The sequence below is a fragment of the Apium graveolens genome, chromosome 2, assembly GCF_009905375.1.
Source record: "Apium graveolens cultivar Ventura chromosome 2, ASM990537v1, whole genome shotgun sequence".
NCBI classification, from domain to species: Eukaryota; Viridiplantae; Streptophyta; class Magnoliopsida; order Apiales; family Apiaceae; genus Apium; species Apium graveolens.
The window spans coordinates 275,163,979-275,190,500 of NC_133648.1; the positions used below are offsets into that span (position 1 = coordinate 275,163,979).

The 26,522-nt window shown below is 41.2% G+C and overlaps 2 protein-coding genes across 7 annotated transcripts; one reads left to right on the plus strand and one right to left on the minus strand.

Annotated features, from left to right (window-relative positions):
* Nucleotides 1-53: 53 nt before the first annotated feature.
* Nucleotides 54-21,662, minus strand: LOC141708498 (uncharacterized). Of its 6 annotated transcripts, none has more exons than XM_074512155.1 (16): nt 21,215-21,660; nt 6,010-6,112; nt 5,584-5,653; nt 5,425-5,463; nt 5,218-5,335; nt 5,069-5,126; nt 3,921-4,007; nt 3,690-3,849; nt 3,545-3,604; nt 3,424-3,443; nt 3,280-3,345; nt 2,338-2,505; nt 1,603-1,860; nt 1,321-1,533; nt 786-1,057; nt 54-481 (listed from the first exon to the last, which is right to left on the minus strand). In XM_074512155.1, exons 1-16 carry the CDS (start codon nt 21,292-21,294, stop codon nt 349-351), a joined length of 1,905 nt encoding a protein of 634 aa, XP_074368256.1. In that variant the 5' UTR covers nt 21,295-21,660; the 3' UTR covers nt 54-348. The 6 variants fall into 6 exon arrangements, with proteins under 6 accessions (XP_074368256.1, XP_074368257.1, XP_074368260.1 ...); XM_074512156.1 differs by having other exon boundaries at nt 3,690-3,750; nt 21,215-21,658; XM_074512159.1 differs by lacking the exon at nt 21,215-21,660 and adding an exon at nt 18,106-18,432 and having other exon boundaries at nt 5,584-5,666.
* Nucleotides 21,663-21,860: 198 nt separating this feature from the next.
* Nucleotides 21,861-24,818, plus strand: LOC141701064 (uncharacterized). Its single transcript, XM_074504704.1, has 4 exons — nt 21,861-21,973; nt 22,023-23,013; nt 23,187-24,004; nt 24,110-24,818. Exons 1-4 carry the CDS (start codon nt 21,861-21,863, stop codon nt 24,816-24,818), a joined length of 2,631 nt encoding a protein of 876 aa, XP_074360805.1.
* Nucleotides 24,819-26,522: the final 1,704 nt, after the last annotated feature.

Consider the following 26,522-nt stretch of genomic DNA (forward strand, 5'->3'; position numbering starts at 1 on the left):
GGTAATGAGGTACTCCTTTATCAGCTAATTTTAAGTTGTAATTGTTCATGAAGAAAGATTATATATCAAAATTTGCATACGACTGTTCCTGCAGAAGAAAAACTGTAACAAGATATGTTGTTGATAAACCGAACAGAAATCACAAATTTTCTGCACCCCCATGCCCAAAAAAAAAACCCTACAAGATGCTAATAGTAGCTATGAAGAAAATGACGGTAGTAACTTGCTATGCGAGGCACTTATAGCTACGGAAAATACAAACCGTTGATATTTCTGAACCAATGACCCGTGCATGCTTCTAGTATTCAAGTGGAAAAGCTTACTGAGATAGACCGCGGCAGGTTCCATTTATTCTGATCTTCGCTGGTCTTTAGCAATGTTGTGCAAGGGTAACAGCCACTGGGGACAAGGCTTTCTCCTTCCATAACACCGCCAATATATTACCAAGGCTGACACTATTATACAAAGAGGAATGGACCATCTGGCAATGGAAGTCAACAGTGAAATTTTAAGTATCTAGCCAATAATAGAATATTCGATTAACGTTCATTAGAAACATTTAGAAGACATCATTTACTTTGGTTCCATCCTTGTCCTTAAAACTATATTATGACATGATGGTAACAGTGCATCATCAATTGTGATGAAATTTACTTCCCAGTAAAGTGTGCAATAAATCGACAATGTATGTGCTATGCAGGACGGTGGTAAAGAACGAAGCAATGTATGATTGCCACTTATAAAAAAGTCAAAAATACAAAGTGTACAGTAAATGATGTCATTACCTGTCCACATCAAGAAGAGGACTGTAAACAAGGGTTTCCCAAGTCGCTACTACAAAATGCCAAACTGGATTGTAATAGAGAGACTCCGCTGACCAAAACATCCTCGTGTATGTCTCTAAGAATATAAACAGTATCCATGCTCCCATCTCAATCAAAAAAAACTTAATGATAAACCGGCCCATCACCACCATGACAAGAGAGAAGGCCACCAACCAATTATATAGGCGATGGTTGTATTCTTTAATAAAGAGGGACTTTGATTTTCCCAACATCTACAGAAACATATTGTAAATGAAAAACCATTAACATTTGAAACATGCAAGAGCAAGGACACAATAGGGAACCAGCAGGATACATAACAGCCCTTGTAAATATACCAATATTTAGTTCACCAACACAGCAATTTGCAACAATAGGTATGTAGTGCCTACATATCCCTTTTCCGTAAACTAATAGAACTATGGAAGTAGATAAGCAAGATATACTGAAAAGGGAAGTAATTCCTATAAAACTGATATAAAATTTAGGAAAAAACCTTCCTCATTCGAATTTCATAGCTGGTTTTAGATGGGCCAACACAATCTATTTCAAAACTTCTGTTGCACTGAATGAAGCCTGCATTGAATTTTGCCATGGAGGGAAGTCTGAGGACCTGAAGTTGGTCCATTTTGTCTTCACAGCTAGTATATAGTCCCTCACATAACTTTGCAGAATTATATTCATTTGACATAATAAAATTCTTATGCACCTGAAGAGAAATTTTAGTAAGTAGAAGACCAACCATTCCAAATACTAGCTTTTATATCTAATCTCATACCTTCTCAATTTCTTCATTTAATTGTTCAACTGATCTTTTTGCATGATGACGACCAAAATGTTGCTCATCAAAAGCCTTCATTGATACTTCTCTTGAAGCTTCATGAAGTCCTTGCAGAGACTCCACAGAGACTGGTAAAACCACTTTTTCCATTCTTTCATTGTACAATTTGAGACATCTCTCTAGAATACCCTTGTTAAAAACCTCCACTAGAGAACCAGTTGAAGGAATCTCTCCCTTGTTCAAGGCTTCAAGGATCTGAAATAAGAAAATCACAAAAAAAAGATGTAAAACCCAAGCTAATAATAATATTATATATATCAGAGCCCTCTGCTATAAACTGCCACATTCACCTATCTAACAATAACTGAATGTACATATGAAAATGGTGAACTCTGATTGCTTTGCACATCATGGGGTACCTTGTAGATGGAATGAGCAGTTACAATAGACTATAAATAATTAGAATAAAGTAGGAACCACTTATAAACTACTCTAATAGCAATGAACAGATAATCATGTGACACTTCAACTATACAGCCTATGCGGGGTACTAAAAGTGGCACATTTCACATCTGTGGAAAAGTCGTCAATCTGAATTTTAGTAGAATAAATTAGTAATCGGTTTCCATCTCAGAACTACAGGGATGACATATCATTCTGGAAGCCTTTGGTCCTAATTAATGCTTAAAATTATTTAAGTAAAAGGGGAATAAACTGGGTTGACGAAGGCACCTGCTCTAGAAAAGATACAAATTCCTTTCCATTTAAATGTTTGCCTTGCACCACTTTTGGACGAATTACAGATACAACAAGTTGTTTTAATTGCTCTCGCTTGTTAACATAATTTTGATCGAGATCCTCGTCTTTCAAGTCACAAAGCTTCGTCCGCTGAAGATGAGGCTGTTTGAAATTTCAAATAAAGCTATTAGACCATATAAGTGACTTTAACTAAGACAAATTATTACACGCCTTCCTTTTAGGTTCTATAAAAGACAGACAGATGCAGACAAATTTGTCAAAGGCATTGATACACAACACATTTGTTTAGCTATTCTCATTAAATGGTCCAATAAGAGTGTAATTTCTCGGTATTTTGGATCAACCTAAAACTGACCCGATTTTTTCAAGTAATTTGTCCAAGCCAAACCCAATTAAAGTTCAAACCTCCAACCCAAATTAAATATATTTCGTTTCGGGTCATGTCAGATTTTGCCACCCCTAGTTTATGCTTGATACTTTACTAGCAGAGCCAAGACTGAAGTACTACAGTGACATGGAAACTTGCTTTTCATTATTTTACAAATTCTCATGACATGGAAACTTACTTTGTACCAGTCAACATATTCTCATGACATGGAAACTTGTTTGTCTCAGTCTACAAATTCCATAAGAACCTAAAAAACATTTCTTCAATTTACTTATTCTCAAGGTTTATCGTGTTTAAACGATGTTATTTAAAATTTATGTTCAATTAACATCCCATATAACAAGCACTAAGAGTCTCTTGGAGATGCTCTAAGTCCTTTTCCTGCCAAGGTATACCCCTTATTAATAAACATCCGATATTAGCTATGTGACTATGCAACTTGCATTTTCATAGCACAGTAAAGCGTAAAGGACAAAAATAATAAATGAAAAGGAAAAAGAGAACGAGATGTAAATAAATGTTCAAACCTGCGGTAAGCTAAAGGCTGTGCTATTATCACCCATCACAGCTAAGGAATCACGGATTTGATTAATCTGAATTGATATCAGAAAACATACAAGGTCAATTTGACTCCTACCCGATTCTTCTTTCTGAAATATTGAGAGTATTACCTGATCAATATATTTATCACCTGCAATAACAAAAAGTACCTTTGATCCAGATTTATTCCTGATATGATTAGGATGAGTACAGAACTTACTGTAAATACGGAGAACTAAATGAAAAACTGACCATCAGAATTGGGAACATGTTTAAGAGCTTCATCTACCATTTCTTTCACAGACTTCCCCTCTGTAAAGTACCAAGTACACTCGTAAAGAAGCAGTTACTGGTGTAGAAAATTTACAACGAATCAACAAAATTAATTCAAACTTACGTAGAAAGTCACGTTGTATAAGCCATAGGAGCTTAGCTGGTTCAAAGGCAACATCTTGCCCCTGCAATATCCATCGGTTCAAGAACATATATGCAGAGAAGCAGATAATAAATATGCACACCAGGGTATAATATTTATATGGCTTCAGATTACCTTCACCCTGTTTATGACAAACCATATTAAATAAAACAATCAGTGTTGTTGCAAGAAGACATGGAGAAGATGACGTACATTTAGTTTTTGAAGTGCACACCTTCCGTAGAACTCTTCAGCAAGCTCAATTGCAAATGACAACCGAGATATATCTGCTTCACGAATCTAAGAAAACAAAAAAAGGAAATATGAATGTGTACACCTTGCATTGTAAAATATGGATAATATAGATTGGATAGTTTAGATTTGCTACAAGGAATGTAAAAAGGATCCATTTCCGGTTTAAATTAGTAACTAAGCTTACTATATGACTGGTTTTCTTCCAAGTAAAACTGACTTAAAAATTAAATTATGAGAATACTTATTTTATTATTTCAATTTTTGCAATTTCTAATATTTTTTCGCTATTTTTTAAACATTATATGTAATGTTTTACTAATAAAATATCCAAACTAATAGTAACTTACAAGAAAAAAAATATTTTTTAATTATAAGTAACAAAAGTAATTGTAAGTGTAAAGTAACTTTTTTTAAGATAAGCCTAAAGGACCCTTAATAAGCATTATTTTTTCATGCTAGTTGTATGATTTTCTTTGTGTATCATTTCCTTTCCATTATTTAATACTGACCAATTAGATCCATAAGATTCCTTATATGGAAACTCACAAACACGCAAACGAACTATGAGCTTGACATTTTAAGAAATTCACAAAAATCTCAACCTCCATCTTTTGGGAATTTACATTAACAAGTTTTACCGAAATTCAAGCACCAGCAGCAGTAGTATTTAACTGATGGAACTCCTAATAACCATCTAGAAAGGAAAACACGTCAGTTTGTGTACATTAATTCATGCTTCTTTTAAGCTGTGATGCTAGTGCCGTAGTGCAATAGAGTCACAAACTATCAGATATTCATATGCGCACTTTCTAATGTGCAATATGCTTCTATATGGATGGCTACTGAACATCGAGAGTTCCCCTAATAGAAGTAGTTGGGTGATTCCAAGTGTCTAAGTGCCTCTTTCTTAGTATAATTCTTCAGGCCCTTTCCTTTTTAAAGGAGCTATAATACAAGAGGCTATAGTATCAACTAGCAAGATGCAGGCATGATAAGTGCATGCACATGGGCTACTGTGTGTGTGTGTGTTTGTTTCTGTATTTGGAGGTGGGGGGGGGGAAGGGGTAAGGCAGCATAAAGAGTATGTTATAGGAAGGATAACAAACCGTCTCGGGCAAATTGTAGATAAGCACGGAACTCAGAACAGTTGCCAAAGCAAATATCCTGAAATTCCAGGAAAAAATCAAATGAGGACCCAACACAAAAACCTCAGTCACAGGTAGGTTGAAACTAAAGTTCTAACTAAAAATCTCACCTATCATCATATACATTTGACTTCCCAATACTTTCGAAACCCTCTGTGTCAAGGAAAAAGGCAGAAGTTTTAACTCCATTGATATCTACCTCTATGGGTTTTCCCCAAACCCATATACCTACAGATTACCAACACATTTAGAAGTGGACTAGCATGTACATCCATGCAAATATGGCATCATGATAAATCCAAAGTCCAAACAGATACCTTTGGTTTTAGTATCACGCATGTGCCCAACTCCAAAACCTGCAAACTCAAACATCAATTTCATTTTCAAGAATTAAAGTGAAAAATAAAATCATGTGAAATACCAGTAATGGCCGGTTCATTTACTAGACAAACTAGGTAACATATATTAGGGTGCACCTTCATTACAGGAAAGAGAGAGAAGCTGATTTAGCAGAAATGACTTTCCAGAGCGATATGGACCAATCACCTGGTATGACAACCTTAGAGATGGATTCATAGAAAAAAAAACCATAGTGCTCATTCAGAGACATGAGGGGGAAGGTTCGAAAGATATAGCGTTTTTACATACAAAACAAGATAAAAGTTCAAAATTTCACAAAGGAGAACTTTTATATGCACAGATATTGACAAGTTATCCTGAATTGATTAAAATTTTAAAAGGCTTGTTTAGAAAAACAGATGCTTTGTCTGTTTAAGAAAGTTCATAAGTTGTTTCTAATATTAGAAATACTATCCATATGTATTAAATACTGTTTGAAATCAGCCATAATGAACCTAGAAACACAACTAAAGGATGCTAAAAGATATTATTCTCATGCTTACAGCAACAGCCGAAATTGGGGTAGTAATCCTCTCAATTGCTTCCAGTCCAGCCCTCGCAAGGCGCAACTTTGTATGACCGGGATCTGGTTCTACAATAGGATACCTGCAAAAGGTAAATGTACAGATATTTGCATCTGATGCATTTTCGAGTCTTAACTGGAATTAAAGACAAACATATATAACCACAGGTAGTAGCAGCTGATGCATTTGCAAGTTAAAATTGGGATTAAAGACAATAACAAGAAGGTTTTTGTGCTTGAAGGATGTTCAACAACAAATGCAACATGTAAAATTACAATATGTGATAACTCCTGTGGCGGGGCTGCTCCTTCGACGCTGTCCTGGATCCTTCGCCGCTGTAGAGGTGTAGCTGTGGTTGGGTTCCTACAAAACAACACCGGAAGGGGGGTTGGAGTCCCGCGGCGCCTCCGGCGTGAGAATAAGAACTGGCTTTTTGGGAAGATGAGGATGAATATGAACGTAGGGTGGCTGTGTGTGTATATGAGTGTGTAAGAATGATTAACCCCAAAACCTCACCTCTTTGGGCTATTTATAGCCCAAGGATAGGGTTTTAGGGTTGGTACCTTTGAATCATAGCCATTGGTTCTGGGAGCGGAGGACACCTGGCGGGAGTGGATGCTTTACACGTGTCAGCGCGGGACTGGTTGAGGAATGTTTTGAGGATCCTCTGACACGTGCCCTGATTATTCCCATGATTGATGTGTGACAGTTGTCCCCATCACGTGCTCGGGCCAACGTCTCACGTGCTGGGGTTTATCAGGGTTCTGCTTGCGGGACTGAGCTTGTTAGGAGTGGTGCCGTGCGGGACTACTCCTCCCAAGAGCCGCGTGGAGTTAGGGGCCTAAGAGAAGGCCTCCTAGGAGCTGTATGGAGTTAGAGCTTAGGAGCAGGCCTCCCAGGAGCTGTATGGAGTTAGAGCTTAGGAGCAGGCCTCCCAGGAGCTGTATGTACTATCAGTATGTACTATCATGTGCCCCCCACTCCCTTATGCAGATTTTCTGGATGGGGGAGTGTTTTTGGGTTTATTTTTAGAACATGAGTTTTTTGTTGTTTTGTTGGAAGGAGTTGAGCTTTTCTTGCCCCCCAGTCCGGATTGCGCTGAGTTCGGCGAATCAGGACTAAACTTGTCCTTGTCTGGAGTTGAGCTTTTCTTGCCCCCAGTCCGGATTGCGCTGAGTTCGGTGAATCAGGACTAAGGTGGTTGTCCTTAGCCGGAGTTAAGCTTTTCTTGCCCCCAGTCCGGATTGCGTTGAGTTCGGCGGATCAGGACTAAGGTGATTGTCCTTGTCAGGAGTTGAGCTTTTCTTGCCCCCCAGTCCGGATTGCGCTGAGTTCGGCGAATCAGGACTAAAGTTGTTGTCCTTGTCAGGTGTTGAGCTTTTCTTGCCTCCCAGTCCGGAGTTCGTTGAGTTCAGCGAATCAGGACTAAGGTTGTTGTCTTTAGTAGGAGTTGAGCTTTTCTTGCCCCCCAGTCCGGATTGCGTTGAGTTCGGCGGATCAGGACTAAGGTGGTTGTCCTTGTCAGGTGTTGAGCTTTTCTTGCCTCCCAGTCCGGAGTTCGTTGAGTTCAGCGAATCAGGACTAAGGTTGTTGTCTTTAGTAGGAGTTGAGCTTTTCTTGCCCCCCAGTCCAGATTGCGTTGAGTTCGGCGGATCAGGACTAAGGTGGTTGTCCTTGTCAGGAGTTGAGCTTTTCTTGCCCCCCAATCCGGATTGCGGTGAGTTCGGCGGATCAGGACTAAGGTGGTTGTCCTTGTCAGGAGTTGAGCTTTTCTTGCCCCCCAGTCCGTATTGCGCTGGGTTCGGCGAATCAGGATTAAGGTGGTTGTCCTTGTCAGGAGTTGAACTTTTCTTGCCCCCCAGTCCGGATTGCGGTGAGTTCGGCGGATCAGGACTAATGTGGTTGTCCTTGTTAGGAGTTGAGCTTTTCTTGCCCCTAGTCCGGATTAAATTGATTTGTGTAGTCCGGACTTGGAAGTTGAAACGGTTTTGGGGAGTTTCCCCCCAATTATTTGAATTGTTACAGTTGTCTTTTTCAAAAGACGTGCTGTAATAATGACTCTTCAATAATGATCGCTCGTGATGGGCGGCTGGGATCGTGCCACGTGGCATGGTTATTTTGTTTTTAACCCCCTATAAAAGGAGGCGCTGCCTTCTTTGTTTTCTTTTTATTGCTTCTTCAATTGTTCCTCTTTGTTTTTATTTCTTTCTCTCGAGTTCTTTCTTTGCTGCTCTTGCCGTCGATATCTGTCGCTGTAGCTTGGCCTGTGGTTGATTATTTGTCGTCCCCAGTCGCTCCGTTGTATCAATCTCGTAAGTGTTGCTCTATTTCCCTGTTTGTGTCTTTACTTTGATTCTTCCGCGGCCCTCATTGTTTGGTTGTATTGTTTATGTGTTCTTGCATTTTGTTGTTGTTGTTTTGCTGTATGTGTATATATATATGTGTTTGTGGGCATGTTTTGGTGTTTGATTCATGTTAATTGTGTTTCTGGAATTAGGGTTTTATGTTGGGGTCCGGATTGGGATACGTAGTCCGGACTCACAGGTTAGGATTTGTGTTTTTGTGTTTCTGTGTCGTTTGAGTTCGGAGTAATATGGTAGTTTTGGTTGCTTAGTTTCGGGGTTTTTGCAGTCCGGAGCTCATGTTTAGTGATGTATTTTCCATTGGGCCTCCGGACTGTTGCTTTTAATTCGTAATAAAAATGAATCGTAGGGTAGTCCGGACCATGTAGCTTTCAAGATAAATAACCTGTAGGAGTTTTAGACTAACCTTGGTCACTTGTTTTAGGTTTATGGTCCGGACTAAAGCTCTTGCCAAGGCATTCATAACTTGTTATCCGGGGCCATCTAGTTCAGATTCTGAGTCTTCTGCTGATTCTGAACGGGTTGAGATGGGGAAGAGGACTTCCACTTCGGATTCTGAGGCGATAACGAAGCTTACAGTTGCTAAAATATCTTCGAGAAAGGTACCCTGTAGTCCGGAGGGGCTGTGGGTGGAGAATCTTGGTTATTTTGTTACTAAGAGCGAGGAGATAGAAAACAGTTTTTATTTTAGGAGCATTAGGTCCGGGTATGCTAGGCAGGAGAATGCTGGCCCAGGGCCCTATGATAGGGAAGCTTTTGATAGGAAGTTTGCGAACAGCATAGTTGCTAAGGAGCACTATAAGTTGAAGGATGAGTATTCTGAGCTAGATAATGAAGCCCAGGATTTGGCGGTCCGGGCTGCTTTTCAGTTGGATCTCCGGATTGAGTGGAGGTGGCCGACTCCGGACGAGAGGGCTCATCATAGGCCGGCTGATGGCTTCGTTCCCGTGTGGTTGGAGCATCTCCGGTCTGGGTGGAATCCACACTGGCATTTGTTTCTAAAACATTTGTGCAAATATGTGTACAAGATCTCTCCAATGCAGATAACTCCCAATGGAATAAAGTGGATGACTTGGTTCATTGCCACCTGCAATCAGTTTAAAGTTCAGCCCACTTTCAAGTTGTGGCATCACATCTTTCATTTAGTCCGGTCTAGCCAGTTCCCGTTGTACGAGCTTCGGTTCCGGGCTCCGGAGTGTGGATATGGTGGCTCTTATAGGCCCGTTATTCAGCAGTCTTCGCTGAAGTTTTGGAATGGGGAGTTGATCATGCTCCGGGGTTTGGACTTGCACTATCTACCCCATATAGCTTCGGAAGGAGTCCGGACTCGCTTTCGCAGGGATGTGCTCCGGGGTGAAGCTCTCCGGTTAATTTTTGCATTTTGTGAATGTCTGGGTTTCCAGATGACCCGAGACACCTTTATGAATCATAGAACTTTGCATAGGCTGGGCTGTAAGTAGTTTTATTTCTTGTCCGGACCTTTTAAATGTTTCTTATCTGCTCTCCTTTTTTGTTGGTTCTTGTTTTTGACTTGTGTTTTTTGCTTGCTTCCTGCAGGTTTACCACATTATAATCCGGACATGTCGTCCTCCGCTTATAGTGATGCTCTGAAAGGTCTGGGCAAGGCTTTCAAGTTGCCAAAAAAGAATGCTGTTGGTGGATCCGGATCGAACGCCTCGGCCGAGGAGGGGTCACAGAGCAATGCCGTCCCCAATCCGGAGCCTGAAGTTCATGTGAACCAATCCACTCCGGAGCATAATGTTGAGTTGGATATGGGTAATGAGTTTGACAATCTTGAGGATCTGGGTCCTATCGGGGAGGTTCCGGGTGCTGATTCTGGGCGGAGGAGGAAGAGGCTCCGGACTCTTGGGTCGAAACCTCCTAGGGCTGAAAATTTTGAAGCTGGCTCTGGGTCCGGGGGTGGAAAAGGGAAAGCAGTTGATGTGGATAGTCCGGATGAAGATGGTCCGGCGCTGGAGGAGAAGGTGGCTCGCTTCATGGCTGGGATTCCGACTCAAGCTCAGTGGAGGAAGATGAATGAGTCCGGATTTGATGCCACAATGAAGGAGTGTTCCCGGCTCTGGGGTCAGGTATTTTCTTTCATTTCTTGCTTCTTGTTTGTTGTGTTATTTTGACTTAGAACCTTTTTCTAAGTTTATCTGTATTTTGTAGCTTGGTGGATATATGGCCGGATCCGCCTCTTTTGCTTATAATGAGATTAAAGGTTTCCGGAGCGCTGCTGTTGATAAGGATGCTGAGATCAGTCGGCTCCGGGACCAAATCATTGAGAAGGATAACTCTTTGACTGGGTTGAACAAAAATCTGAATGAAGTGACTATCCGGGCTGATAACGCGGAGAGGGAGGTTTCTGATTTAAAATCCGAGTTGGCTGAGCTCCGGAGGCAAATGTCGGCTGTTCGTCCGGAGGCTGAGGTTATTGAAGAATTTAAAAGATCTGAGGAGTATGATAGAGCTCTTGCCAATGCTGGTGCTCCGGAGATAGCTCGATGCTGGTTGGTTGCTGAGAAGCATATCAAGATGAATCCGGAGGCTGATTGGGATAGTTTCGTATCTGAGTTTATCAAAGCCAAGGAAGATATTGAACTTGGACTAGGTGAACCAGAGCCGTTCGACGGTCCTTGCCCCAGTTTCCTGCCTCCCAATGCTCCGGGGTCCTGATCTATATTTTATTTGTAAAACTGCTACTGCTACTGATTTGAGACTTGATAATATTTGGTTCTTGTCATACTTTTTGTACTTTGGTCCGGGCTTGTTTGAGGCCGTTGAATTCGTAATGAATGCTTTCCTTGACGTTGTTTTACTTTGTTTCTGTAGTTTGTTTTTGCCTTGGAATATTTTTCCAAGTAGATTTTTGCTCTAGGCCTGACTAATCCTCTTGTCCGGACTAGTGGAGGACTTTTAGTTAGAAAATTAATTCTAAGTAAAAGTAGTTGCTCTAGTCCTGACTAGTAGCTTGTCCGGACTAGTGGCTGCTTTTAGTTAGAAAATTAATTCTAAGTAAAAATTGGTTGCTCTAATCATGACCAACAGATTGTCCGGACTAGTGGTTGCTCAGAGATTTAATTCTAATAGAATTTGGTTGCTCTAATCATGACCAACAGATTGTCCGGACTAGTGGTTGCTCAGAGATTTTATTCTAATAGAATTTGGTTGCTCTAGTCCAGACCAATAGCTTGTCCGGTCTAGTGGTTGCTTTAATTTTGAAAATTAATTCTAAGTAAAAATTGGTTGCTCTAGTCCTGACTAATAGCTTGTCCGGACTAGTGGCTGCTTTTAGTTTGAAAATTAATTCTAAGTAAAAATTGGTTGCTCTAGTCCTGACCAACAGGTTGTCCGGACTAGTGATAAGTTGATTGCTCTAGTCCTGACTGATAGCTTGTCCGGACTAGTGGTTGCTTTTGGAGAATATTCAAGTTAAAAAGAAAGCTTTTCATTGATCATTCATACAATATAGAAGGAGAAACATTTTGGTTGCTTGCCATATTGGCTACAAGTTTTTTGGTTGCTTTGTTTCCTTTACTACTGATAGTATTTCCTTAGCCTTAGTCCATGCCAAGTGTTTGGCACTTCTGAGCCATCCATGTTGAGGAGCTTGTAGGTTCCTGGCCTGAGGACTTCTTTGATTTTGTATGGTCCTTCCCATTTGGGCATTAACTTTCCGGTGTTTGTGGGATCTGATGCTTCAGTGTCTCGAAGTACTAGGTCTCCAATTTGGAAGTTTTTAACTCTTGACTTCTTACTGAAATGTTCTCTTGTTTTCTCCTTGTATTTCTCCATTTTTACCACAGCTTGGTCCCGGACCTCATCAATTAGTTCCATGTTTGTTTTGAGTCCTTCTTTATTTGCTTCTTCTTCAAAGTTTATTGCTCTGTGGGAAGGAGAGCCCACTTCAATAGGTAGCATTGCTTCTGTTCCATAAGCTAGTTTGAATGGAGTTTCTCCTGTGCTTGTTCTTGGGCTTGTCCTGTAGGACCAAAGTACGCTTGGTAGTTCTTCTGGCCACTTGCTTTTACTTTCTTTGAGTCTTTTCTCGATACCTCGGAGCAGGATTCTATTCGTTACTTCTACTTGGCCATTTCCTTGGGGATATGCCACTGATGATTTTTTGTGCTTGATCCCGCGCTCTTGGAGGTAGGACTCGAACTCTGATCCAATGAATTGAGGTCCATTGTCTGATACTAGGACTCGTGGTATCCCGAACCTCATCAAAATGTTGTCCATAAACTTTATGCAGTCTTGCTGATTTATTGTCCTCATTGCTTTTGCTTCAACCCATTTTGTCATGTAATCAATAGAGACTAGTAGGTACCTTAGATCTCCTTTTGCTCGAGGGAATGGTCCCATGATATCAATGCCCCAAACAGCGAAGGGGATCGGTGACAGGACTGAGGATGGTAGGACTGGGCTTATTCGGGATACATTGCTGAAGAGTTGGCACTCCTTGCACTTCTTAACGAATTGTACTGCATCCTGATGAATTGTTGGCCAGTAGTAGCCTTGTCTTATGATCTTATGAGCTAGGGCTTTTGCAGACATGTGGTCTCCGCATATTCCTTCATGCACTTCTGCCAAGCAGTACTTTGCTTCTTCTGGGCCAATGCACTTTAGGGTAGGAGATGAGAAGGTCCTGCGGTAGAGTACTCCTTCTTCGAAGAAGAACTTGGCTGCTTTTGCTTTCAATCTTTGAGCTTTTCCTTTATCTTCTGGGAGGTCCCCTTTGTCCAAGTAGTCTATGAAGGGAGTCATCCAATTTTGAGTGCTTTCTATTTCCAAGACCTCTCCGGATTCAATGGATGGTTTGTGGAGCTCTTCGAAGTAAACTGAACAGTCTAGGTCTGATGAATTCCGGACTAATTTGGATAGGATATCCGCTTCTTCATTTTCTTCTCGGCATATTTGGAGGATTTGGTGGGTTGGGATTGAGGCTAAGTAGCTCTGAACCAGTGCTTGGTACTTCGCCAGAGTAGGGTCTTTTGCTATGTATTCTCCGTTTGTTTGCTTGACCACTATCTGGGAGTCGCTGTAGATTTTTAGGTCCTGGACCATTAGAGTTCGGGAGAGCTTTAGTCCTGCGATCAGCGCCTCATATTCTGCTTGATTGTTTGTTGCCGGGAAGTTGAAGGATATAGCTGTTTGAATCTTGAATCCTTCTGGACTCCTGAGTATGAGGCCGGCTCCTGACCTCTCGGTTGTTGAAGAACCATCTACTTTTAAGGTCCAGGCTCCCGGACTGATTTCCTTTTTTGGCTCCTGATCCATGTCCATTGGTTCTTTGTCTTCTTCTGGGAAGTTGCATTCGATTATGAAGTCAGCAAGAACTTGAGCTTTGATTGCGGTCCTGGGAATGAAGCTTAGGTTGAACTGGCTCAATTCCACAGCCCAATTAACAAGTCTTCCCGAGATATCTGGCTTGTGGAGTACTTTCCTTAGTGGTTGATTTGTTACTACTTTGATCTCTCTCCCTTGGAAGTAGTGTCTGAGTTTTCTTGATGTTGTAACCAAAGCAAAAGCAAACTTCTCCAATTTTGGGTATCTTGTTTCTGCATCTTTTAGGACTTGGCTTACGTAGTAGACTGGTTGTTGTGTTCCATTTTCTTCCCTGATCAAGGCAGCTCCTACGACTTGTGCTCCTGCTGATAAGTATAAGTAGAGAGGCTCTTCTGGCTTGGGTTTAGTTAGGACTGGTGGCTGAGAGAGGTAAGTTTTGATTTCCTCGAATGCTTTCTGGCACTCTGAGCTCCAGTTTACCTCTTTCTTGTTGGTTGCTCCTTTGAGTAGATCAAAGAAAGGTAAGCACCTCTCTGCTAGTCTTGAGACAAATCTCCTGAGTGCTGCTAGTGATCCTGCTAGCTTCTGCACATCTTTTTGTGTCCTGGGAGCTTTCATCTCCTGGATTGCTTTTATTTTCTCCGGATTGGCTTCTATGCCTCTGCTGCTGATCATGAACCCTAGGAACTTCCCTGCTCCTACTGCGAAGGTGCATTTTTCCGGGTTTAGCTTGAGTTGGTTCTTCCTTAGATTTTCAAAGCATTCCTTCAGATCTTCCACATGCCCTTCTATAGTTGTTGATTTAGAAATCATGTCATCGACATAGCATTCCAAGTTTCTCCCAATCTGGGACTTGAATACCTTATTCATGGCTCTTTGGTAAGTGGATCCTGCGCTGGTAAGCCCGAAGGGTAGCATCACATAAGCGTAGACTGCTCTGTGAGTTATGAATGCTGTCTTAGGGATGTCCTTCGGGTTCATCTTTATTTGGTTGTATCCGGAGAAGGCGTCCATGAAACTTAGCATTACATGTCCTGAGGTGGCATCTATCAGCTGATCAATGTTTGGAAGGGGATACGGGTCCTTCGGGCATGCATTATTTAGGTCGGTGTAGTCCACGCACATTCTCCATTTGCCGTTGGACTTCTTAACCATGACCACGTTAGCTAGCCACTCCGGATATTTGATCTCTTTGATTATTCCTGCTTTGAGTAGCTTTTCTACTTCTTCGTCGATGGCTTTCTGCCTCTCTGGAGCAAAGTTTCTTCTCTTCTGCTTTACTGGTTTTTTGTTGGGGTTGACATCCAAGCTGTGCATTGCTATGGACTCATGTAGTCCTGGAATGTCTCTTGGACTCCAGGCAAAAACATCTTTATACTCCCGGAGCAGGGATACTAATCTCTCCTTGAAGGACTCCTCGAGTCCTGACCCAATCCTCACTTTTTTGCTTGAATTGGTTTCATCCACCTCGATTTCTTCTGTTTCGACTGCTGCTTCAATTTTTGCTTGTTCTTTGTTTGAGATCATTTGATGAATCCGGGCTTCAGAGTTCTTCTTTAGATAGTTGTTTCCTTTTTCAGGTTCTTCGGTTGCTTGCATGGTAGGACGAGGTTGGTCTAGGACTCGATTTGTCTTGTCCACTACCATGACTTGGTTGCTTGCCAGTTCTTCTGGACTTGTTTTGCTTGGTTCTTCCCTTGTCCGGGGTCGGTGCTTCTTGGTGCTTTGTTGCTTGCGAAGGACCGTAGCCTTCCTCTTGTTATCTTGATGGGTTTCTGCCATAACTAACCCCTGGTTGTAGCATGTTTCAGCAACTCCGTAATCTCCTTTAATCTCCCCGACTCCCGTCGGGGTTGGGAACTTAATCTTGAGATGGGAGATTGAAGTTATTGCTTGCATCATGGTTAGAGCTGATCTGCCAATAATTCCGTTGTATGAAGAAGGAGCGTTGATCACATAAAACTTGATGACATGAGTCACTTGGTTAGGAGCAGATCCAAAGATCACTGGCAGATACAAAGTTCCTTGGATCGGGACTAAGTTGTGGCCGAAGCCATAGAGTGGGTCTTCTCGACATTCATTTGAGCGGACGCTCCCTAACTGCATTCTATCCACTGTGTGCTTGAAGAGAATATTTACTGAGGAGCCATTGTCTATGAGCATTCTTCTTACTTCATTATCAAAGATGTCCAGAGTGATCACCAAAGCTGCATTGTGATGAGGGTTGACTCATTCATAGTCCTTGCTGCTGAAGGATATCACCAGGTCTGGGAGTGATTGGATTGAAAGTACTTCTTCGCCGAAGTCCGGGTTCCGGGGTGGGGAGTATGATCCTCCTAGGACCACATTGACTACATTCTTCCCTTTCTTCTGCTCTTCCCCTCTGCTGTTGCCCCGAACTAAGTACTTGTTCATATTTCCCTTTTTCACTTGGTCCTCAATGAAGTACTTGAGTGATAAGCAATTCTCGGTCTTGTGGCCATGGGTCTCATGATAATCACACTGCCTATTGTAGGGCCTGCTCTCCGGAGGAGTTTGCATTGGCTTCGGAGGATAATAGAAAGGCTTGTCTTTGACTTCTTTCAAGATTTCTTCCCGGGTCATGTTGAGAGGAGTCCAGTCCGGCTCCTGCTTCGGCTCCCGAGCTTGCTTCACGGGTCCTGGGTCGCTGTTCGACTCCTGCTTAGGACCAAGTCTTTGGAAAACCGGGTTTGCTTGTCTTTCTTGGCTTTGGTTGCTTTGCTTGAATTTCTTGTCTTGATGGTAACCTCCTTTCGGTCGGTCATCAGTGTTTTTATTCCTGGACCCTCCATTCCGAGTCATTCTCATTGCTTGGAGAACGTCTGTTTCCTTAATGAATCTGGCAGCCATGGAATAAGCTGCTGCCAGACTTTGCGGCTCCTTATTGATTAGCTCCACAATATACCTTTCGTTGTGCTCTGGGTCCAGATTTCTTCTAAAAATGCTTAAAGCTTCCCTTTCATCCAGATTTGAAACTTTATTGATTGCTTCCTGGAACCGGCGCATGTATGCAGAGAGGGACTCATTGTCGTGCTGCCGGATCGTCTCCAGGTGACACATGTGCATTTCGTGCGTTTTGTTCGCTCGAAATCTCCTAAGGAAAGAGGCTCGAAATTCCTTCCAGGAGTGGATGCTGCGGGAGGGGATTCTGCTGAACCATCTCTGGGCCCCTCCCTTAAGGGTTGAAGCGAAGAACCTTGATTTCGTCAAGTCATTGTAGTAGTATATCTGCGCTATCTGCTCAAAGTAGTTCAAGTGCTCCTCCGGGTCTCCCAGACCATCAAAGGAGTCAAAGTTGTAATGCTTCAAGTTCCGCTGCCGGGGGATAGCTTCTAAGGAGTGGCTGAAAGGAGTTAGTGTTTCTCCAATCTCCACTCCTGATTCTCTGTCCATCTTCCTCTGCAATTCATAGATCATGTCTTTTAGGTCCTTCTGCTTCTCTTCTTCTTCATTATCAGAAATCAGCTCCGGAGTAGGGTCTCTCCGGGTTCTTTTGCTCCTAGACTTGGTCAACAGCTTCTCTTCTTCTAATTGTATTCTCTTTTGGATTTTTAGCTCGAGCTTTGCTTCTTCTTCTTTCCTGATTTGCTCCCGGACTTCTTCCAACTTTCTCTGTTTAGCAGCTTCTGCTTCTTTTTTGCCTTGATCTTTTTTGCTTTTCTTCCCCTTGGCTCCAATGCGGTCGAACACAGACCTTTTTGATTGCTGGGAGTCCCCGGATTCCTCCGGCTCCTCCTCTAGTTCTGCCTCTTCTTGGAGGCGGGTCTGCTCCTGTCTGTATAGTCTGATTGCTTCTGCTAGTTCATCACTTGTGAGGTTAGCCATGTGCTCTTCGGCTACCGGGACATTTTTGTACTTGTACTGATTGAGCTCTATGAGGGTCCTGGCGTCCCTGGTGCTTACAATTCTCTCCACTACGGGAGTGTGTGGTGGTTGCTCCTGGAACGTTTCTCTCTCGGCTCCTGGGTCAAGGGCCTGGGAGTGGTCCGGCTCCTGGACCTGAGCACTAGCAGACGGTCTTCCAGAGGTATTCTTTCCTGGCCTTGCCATTTCTCAACAATACCAACAACGAATAACAGCAATATGCCACAGAGAATATCGGTCTATGGTTGCTTTATGAAATCTGTAAAAACTAACCAGAATAACAAGAAAAACTAACAAATAGCTTCTTGGGAGCAGCTCAAACAATCTTATGTCACTATTCAACGATGAAGTACAACGCAAATTCCGTATTCAAACTAAAGCAATAACGATTAAAATCAACGATAGCTCACTCAAACGTGGCTTGAATCAACAAAACGGGCTCACACAAACGTGGCCTAAAATAACAAGCGCACACAAACATGGTCGAAATAAAACAACATTCCTGCTTATGGAAAAGGTGGGTTGCTTGAATTCTTACAAGTTTGAATAAATGGACTCTTGAAGAGTTTGTTGATGAAGACGAATCCAGGGGCACCGAGACCCAAGGATGGAGAGCCCCTCCTTCTAGCGCCAAATGATAACTCCTGGTGGCGGGGCTGCTCCTTCGACGCTGTCCTGGATCCTTCGCCGCTGTAGAGGTGTAGCTGTGGTTGGGTTCCTACAAAACAACACCGGAAGGGGGGTTGGAGTCCCGCGGCGCCTCCGGCGTGAGAATAAGAACTGGCTTTTTGGGAAGATGAGGATGAATATGAACGTAGGGTGGCTGTGTGTGTATATGAGTGTGTAAGAATGATTAACCCCAAAACCTCACCTCCTTGGGCTATAAATAGCCCAAGGATAGGGTTTTAGGGTTGGTACCTTTGAATCATAGCCATTGGTTCTGGGAGCGGAGGACACCTGGCGGGAGTGGATGCTTTACACGTGTCAGCGCGGGACTGGTTGAGGAATGTTTTGAGGATCCTCTGACACGTGCCCTGATTATTCCCATGATTGATGTGTGACAGTTGTCCCCATCACGTGCTCGGGCCAACGTCTCACGTGCTGGGGTTTATCAGGGTTCTGCTTGCGGGACTGAGCTTGTTAGGAGTGGTGCCGTGCGGGACTACTCCTCCCAAGAGCCGCGTGGAGTTAGGGGCCTAAGAGAAGGCCTCCTAGGAGCTGTATGGAGTTAGAGCTTAGGAGCAGGCCTCCCAGGAGCTGTATGTACTATCAGTATGTACTATCAATATGTGCTACATGTAAGTATCTTCTCTTTTTTGTAAAGGTCAATTACACATATATAAATACTCAAAATTGCATGTCTCCGCTAAAGCACGAACCCTGGACCTCTTGTTACTAACAGAAGAGGGGTATTAACTACGTAAGCACTTGGTACTTGGTAGACTGTATTTTAAAGGATTTTATGTTTAAATATTGAAAGCCCCCGAAAGGACAAAATAAATGGAGTTCGAGGAGGCTGAAAAACACGATTTGGTAAGTTGGAAAAATTAAAATAGTTGAAAGATCCCTTTAAATTATCATTTTCACTCTAACACTATTCTTCCGATGTAACTCACCTATGAAAATGTAATACCATATCTTTTTCTATGTTATATAAATGTAGAAGTTTGGTGATGCAAACCGTATATGAACAATATAAGTTAATAAAATGAAGAGAAATGTGTATCCAACTACCCAGATCACCCAACATATAGCAAGACAAAAGCAGCTCTTGATATCTGTTTGTAGTACATGATTCATTATTGTCTTCTCTTATCACCTTATATTTAATATGGTATTAGAGCTCAGATATAGGGATATGGCTCAGGTTCGAACCTCCAACCCTCAATATATAGGATAATTTGTCTATTTGTCTACTCGTACGAGTATGGAGGAGTGTATGTAGTATACGATCCATTTATTGACTTCTACTATCATCATAAGGTTCTGGAAGAGCTAGTTAGCAATTAGTAGTATTATTTTGCATTGAAACAATCGTTAAATACCATTTCACTCAATTGGTCAAGCATCCCAAGGAAATGATTACATAAGAAAAGGAAGGGATGCTAGTTAAAATTATTTATACTGGTGTTGGGATTACATTCATAGGTAACTGGAGAGTAAGTGAGTAACCGGAAACTTTGCCTCTTTATACCAGTTGATAAAGGACGGTGTTGAGAAAAATGTTAGAAAATAGGTGATAAATCAACCGATTTTTCCATAGAGAGTCGGCAGAGACACAACTAATTAGCTGATTTCTTAATAATCATTAATCCATGATAGTCATAATCCAATTAATAGCGAGCATTACAAGAGTTTATATAAAAATCGAATGACTTGAAAATTTTGTAATATCCTAGGTAAAAAGAAATCAATCATAATAATTACATATGATCCCAACAAGAAACTATAACCATATATATAACAACTGGTCTATATATTTCTTTCCCCACATCAAACCCCCTTTTGCAACTGACACTTTTAACATATTCATATGTGTATAGCCTACTTTTGAATGGAGATAAAGATGAAGAAGATAAATAAGACATGTATGTCAATATTAAAAAAGGTTTAGTGGCGAAGGAAAACTGACCAATTATGCTAATTAGAAATCCAATTCAAATTTAATATGTTTGATGACTTCTGCGTAAAAATCTAATATGCAGGCCTATTATGGCACCTCTTACTTATCACGCATGAAAATAATGAATTCCATTAAATCAATAAATATGCCAACAAAATCGGTTGTTTCAAACAGCTTAAATGCCTTAAAAATCAGATACTGCATCAACCACAATCACAGAGAACTTCTAAAACAGCCCCAATACTGTTTTGTCCTTGGCAACCCAACTTTATATTTCGATGTACTTTCGATGTATCGAAAATTATTACTAGTAATAATTTATTGCATTTATTTTAACAAATATAAGTATGACTGTTTTATTATTTGCAGATGTCAAAACTCTCAACTTGTTCAGGTATGCTACTTTGGCCTCCCTTAATCCTATCCTATTTTTGATCATCTTCCCCTCCTCTTAAGCTTCAAATATGAATTATTACTCTGGCCGTATCCTTTTTCATTTGAATTTTAATTTTATGATACCTATCTGATTTTCTTGAAGCTTAAGTAGAAGCCATTTCCTCAATCATTGTTTTAGAGTCAAAAAATAATAATATTCACCGTCATTACTAGTAATAATTTTCAATGTACTTTCGATGTCCTGTTATACTGTTTTGGTTGTAATCATGACGCTTTTGACGTTTGCAGATGTACTTTGACCGGGTAGTTAGAAATATTATTCGTAAAATTTTCTTTTTGTAAATAAAAATAGACAACAAATATCAGGTCATATTGAGATTAATGTAGTCTCTTTGCCTGAGTGCTTTCTCCTTAATCCTACAACGAATCGCAGCGTCATTGTCACCCCTACTTCTTGTGTGTGACCACATTGATACAACTACTAATTCAAATTTACAATATCAATTATCAAAATCATAAGGATCACATTTTGTTAAAAAAAACAAAGTACATTACTATCACAACAATTGTACAATGCAGTTAATGACATTATTTAGAAGTCGAAAAATAAAATTCGAAATCGACTTACGCTTGATCAAAATCATCGACGAACGAGAACCCGGATGGGAATAAGCCAAGAAACACAATGACCCAACTCAAAATCTTCATTACTGATCCACTTTCTCTAATCAGACAATGCTGTACAGGAATGAAATGACACGCATTTCGAGGCCCATTGGTGGGATCTCAGTAAGCCATGGCCGAGCGTGCTGTAAAAGAATCTTTAAGATCAAGTTATTTAAATTAACACAAAGATTATATGTATGTATGGTGTACGTATAGATGTGATTATTAATGTATTGAAAAGCAGAAGGTGTAATTTGTTTGTTGAGCCAACTATAACACGAGAGATTCGTAAAAGGAGGGAATGGATTCAGGGGCAGTTTTGTCATATTATTTAACCACTTCCTTACTTTGCTGGGAGTTTTTCCAAGCAATCAAACATGTTAAACTCGATTTCATAGGAATTTAACTCAACGCCTATCTGTATGACAGTTTTTTCTCTCTATCCTTGTTGACAGTTGTTTGAGTTTTTTGGTGTATTATTTTATTTTCAAATCCGACGTTCTTATTCGTATTCATTTCTTTCAATCACAAAATCATCAACAACACGGTCTCACATCATATATTATTAGTTTTCTTGGGGTAGTATACTGATTTAAAGCTTCTAAACAATGACAAGATCAGAGGAGACATTAGAAGATATGTATGCTAAGTTGGTTATTGAGGATGAGGATGAAGGTGGCCTGGTGGTATCGAACTCTGAGGTGGTGGTCCAGAAACAAATGTTTGTGTTTGATCGGTAAATTCTTAACCGAAAAGAATGTTAATTTCAGTGCAATGCGAAATGTCATGGTATACTTATGGAGACCGAAAGAGGGGATGGAGGTACATGATATGGAGGATTCTCGTTATTCGTTTGTGCTGTATCATAAGATGGATGTGCAGAAGATTGTGGATGGTGGACCATGGAGTTTTGAACAGGCAATGTTAGTTTTGCATGAACTGGCGCCTACAGAAGATCCAAGTAAGGTAAAATTACAGTATGCGGACATCTGGGTACAGATTTATGATATCCCAAGGGGATTCTTATCTGAGAACATATTAAGGAGTGTAGGCGATTCAATGGGGAAGTATATACGAGCAGAGTCTAAAACATTTGAGGGGGCGTGGAAGCCTTTTGTGCGTATCAGGGTGTCGATGAATATTGAGAAACCTCTGAAACGAAGGCTGAGAATTAAGCGAGAGGGTGATAGCTGGAGTTGGTTGAATTTCAAGTATGAACGGCTGGGAACTTTTTGTTTTGTATGTGGGATATTGGGACATTCTGAAAGAGAGTGTAGTGTTGTGTATGCTAATCCAGATAAACATGTGGAGAAAGCATATGAAATATGGTTGAAAGCTCCAACTAGAAATGTTAAGAACAACTCAGGTGCAAAGTGGCTTCGAGGAGAGGGAAGTGGATCAAGAACATCTTTTAGTACAGAAACGCCATTAAACACTAAGGATGCAGAGAAGCAGATGCAGGAACGATTCATGGAGGTGGCTGGAACGGTACGCGAGATTAACGGTGATCCTGAGGGAATGCAAATCAAATCGCGTGATTGTAGGAACCAGAATAACGATGATATGATTCTAACAGCTGGGGATCAGTTGAGGGGGATTAAGGAAGTTGGCGAGGAAATTCCCGATAGAGATATGGTGTTGATTGATGCAAAAAGGAAACGGTTAAATGCTGATATAGATGGAGAAAATGTAGGAAGGGATGGGGAAATATTGTTGGAAAATCAAGTAGTCATGCCAAAAAATGTGCAGATGGCGGGTCCTGTAGCCCAGACCCGCCTAGGATTATGAGTTTACTATCGTGGAACTGTCGTGGGCTGGCCAACCCACGAGCAGTTAGATTTTTAAAAGAAATCAATAAATATTATAGGCCTAGTATTATATTTTTATGTGAGACTTTCGTTAAGAATAATAAAATACAAAAAATCCAAAAACAGTTGGGGTTTGCGTGTTGTTTCAGTGTGGATGGGGAAAGTCATGGGGGTGGTGTGGCTCTGTTGTGGAAGCATGAGGGAGGAGTGAAAATTATGGGTAGTTGTAGAAATTACATTGATTTTGAGGTTATGCATGAACAAGTAGGAAGATGGAGGTACAATGGTTATTATGGGTTTCCGGAAAGATTGAGACGACGTGAAGCATGGGATATGTTAAAACATCTAGCTGGTATGTCGGAGTTACCATGGTGCATTATTGGGGACTTCAACGATTTAATGACAGGGGATGAGAAGAAAGGGCCAGTAAGACATCCTCGTGCTTTGTTAAATGGCTTTTCTGAAGCAATAAGTGAATGTGGGTTAGTAGATTTGGGGTATAATGGAGATAAGTTTACATGGGAAAGGTTTAGAGGAACAGATAGGTGGGTGCAGGAGAGGTTGGATCGAGGGATGGCAAATAATGACTGGTGTGAGTTTTTTCCAAATGCAGAGGTTATAGTTCATGAGATGTCTACTTCAGATCATGTTCCAATTATGCTGCAGTTGAATAAGCAAGTGTATTTGCCGAAAGGAAGGAGGTTCCGTTTTGAGAACATGGGGATTAAAGAAAAAGAATGCTATAATATTATTAAAGATTGTTGGAATGAGGACGTCTCTATTGATATCTTTGATAAAATGGGACGATGTTGTATCCGGTTGGAAGAGTGGGGAGGGGGATTGATTAAGGACTTGAGAAAGAAGTTAAAACTATGTAGACAGGAAATGCAGGTGTTACGTGCAAGGAGAGATTCAGTAGGGGTGGGTAGATATGGAGAAGTGAGGTGGAGATATCTGAAGTTACTAGCAAAGCAAGAAACGTACTGGAGTCAACCTGCAAAATAATTTTGGTTAAAGGATAGCGACAAAAATACCCGGTTCTTTCATAGGTATGCATCCACCAGGAAAGAACATAATAAAATCAAGAGGCTGAAAGATGAACATGGGGTTTGGCAAGAGTCAGATGAGGAGATTCAAGCGATTATATCAAAATACTTTGAGCAGATTTTTACGAGATCGGATTCTGGAGAACTTATACCAGATCGAATTAAATTTCAAAGTATTACGGAGGAACAAAGTCATAATCTGTTGGTCCATGTAGTTGAGAAGGAAGTAAAGGAGGCAGTCTTTTCGATGGCTCCGGAGAAATCACCTGGAGTTGATGGTTTGAATCCAGCATTTTTTCAGACTTACTGGATCATAGTTGGGAAAGATGTTGTTGATTTTTGTGCCAAGTTTTTTGAGAATGGAGAGCTTTCAAATAACGTTAATAGCATCTTGGTTTGTTTGATACCTAAGGTTAAGCATCCGAAGCAGGTGTCAGATCTACGTCCTATCTCGTTATGTAATGTGCTAATGCGTATACTATCTAAGGTCATGGCTAACCGTCTTAAGCCATGCTTGAGTACTATAATTTCTGAAAAGCAGAGCGCTTTTATTGAGGGACGTCTTTTGACGGATAATGCTTTAGTTGCCTTCGAGATTAATCACTATATGCGTAGGAAGACGCAAGGGAAGGGTGGTGTAGCTGGGCTTAAAGTTGATGTATCAAAGGCATATGACAGACTAGAGTGGCATTTTATCGAAGCAATGTTGTAAAGACTCGGGTTTTCCCAGAAGTGGACGGATCGAGTAATGGGGTGTGTGAAAACTGTGACTTATAGTTTTATGAGGGATGGAGCAGTGTTTGGAGATGTACAGCCTCAACGAGGGGTGCGACAAGGGGACCCCATTTCCCCATATATTTATATAATTTGTGCTGAGGGATTGGCGGGAATTATTCGAGATTATGAAGAGAGTGGTTTGCTTACTGGATGTAAAATAGCAACAGGTGCTCCTAGGGTATCCCATCTGTTCTTTGCAGATGACTGCTATTTCTTTTTTAAAGCATCACAAGTGGAGGCGAATAATATGAAGAGAATTTTGCATAAGTATGAAATGTTGTCTGGCCAGGTGATTAATTATACTAAATCTGCGATTACGTTTAGCTCAAACACCTGTGAGGCAGATAGAAACTGTGTTTGTGATTGTCTGGGGGTTCAACAGATTGAGAAATCGAGGCATTATCTTGGTATGCCTATGGTGGTAGGGAGGAACAAAAGTGAAGTTTTCAGCTTTATAAGTGATCGTCTTCAGGATAAATTACAGGGATGGTATAACAAAGAGCTATCAAAGTCGGGGAAGTTGACACTGCTAAAAACATCTGCACAAATCATTCCTAACTTTTGGATGAGTTTGTTTTTGATCCCTGATTCGTTATGTGAGGAAATGGAAAGAAAAATGAATGCGTTCTTATGGGGCAATGGTAAGCAAGGGAAGGGAGTTAGATGGTTTACCTGGAAGCGAATGTGTGCGCCTAAAACAGTTGGTGGGTTGGGACTTAAGGAACTGCGTAAGTTTAATTTGGCAATGCTAGCTAAGCAGGGATGGCGACTACTTGTAGAAGCAAATCCCTTGGTTTCTGCAATTATGAAAGCAAGATACTACCCGAAGACAAGTTTTTTAGATGCTGACATTGGGAACAATCCAAGCTATGTGTGGCGTGGGTTGATGGCTGCAGTGGAGGCTGTGAAAGCAGGAGTGAGGAGACAGATTGGTAATGGTGAGCAGACGTTTGTATGGGCTATTCCGTGGCTACCAGACCCAGATAATGGGTTTATATCTACAGGTGTTCATAGTAATCTACACATGGCCAGAGTTAGCAACTTATTGGTCCCTGGAGAAAAGAGATAGGATGTCGAGGTGCTGCAAGATATCTTTGAAACCAGAGATATTGAATTGATTCAGCGGATTCCATTGCCGTTAGAAGATAGAAACGATTCATGGTTTTGGCTTTTGGATGACAAGGGTGAATTTACTGTTCGTAGTTGTTATCGGTGGTTGCAGGGAGAGTTTCAAGGGGAGGGTAGTAGCATTTGGAAGAAAATTTGGGAACTAAATTTACCAAGTAAGGTTATTCATTTTTTATGGCGTGTGTGTAAGGGTTGCCTACCTACGTGTTATGCATTGATGTTAAGATATGTCAATATCGATGCTATATGTCCATGGTGCCATTCTCAAGTAGAGAGTGATATTCATGTGTTGTTCACATGTGGTTTTGCAAAGACTATTTGGGTAACTGCAGGTTTAAACACCATCATCCAAGAATCCTTGACTGGTTCAGTAGTGGAGGTAATTGCTGCCATTTTTGCCAGAAGTAATAAGGAGCAATGTGTGCAGATTGTGATGTTGTGTTGGAGCATTTGGTCGCGTCGAAATAAGTGGGTCTGGGATCGAGTGAATGGGTCAGTTTTCGGTGTGAGA

Bases quoted from the DNA above. Each gene is read 5' to 3' on its own strand.
- LOC141701064 (XM_074504704.1), top strand. From the start codon at position 21,861: ATGACAAGATCAGAGGAGACATTAGAAGATATGTATGCTAAGTTGGTT. The intron at 21,974-22,022 runs GTTTGTGTTTGA...TGTTAATTTCAG, and splicing joins GTGGTGGTCCAGAAACAAAT to TGCAATGCGAAATGTCATGG. The intron at 24,005-24,109 runs GTGGAGATATCT...GTTCTTTCATAG, and splicing joins GGTAGATATGGAGAAGTGAG to GTATGCATCCACCAGGAAAG.
- LOC141708498 (XM_074512155.1), bottom strand. From the start codon at position 21,294: ATGAAGATTTTGAGTTGGGTCATTGTGTTTCTTGGCTTATTCCCATCC. The intron at 5,336-5,424 runs GTATCTGTTTGG...GGTAATCTGTAG, and splicing joins GCGTGATACTAAAACCAAAG to GTATATGGGTTTGGGGAAAA. The intron at 2,506-3,279 runs GTTTGAACATTT...AATTTCAAACAG, and splicing joins CAGCCTTTAGCTTACCGCAG to CCTCATCTTCAGCGGACGAA.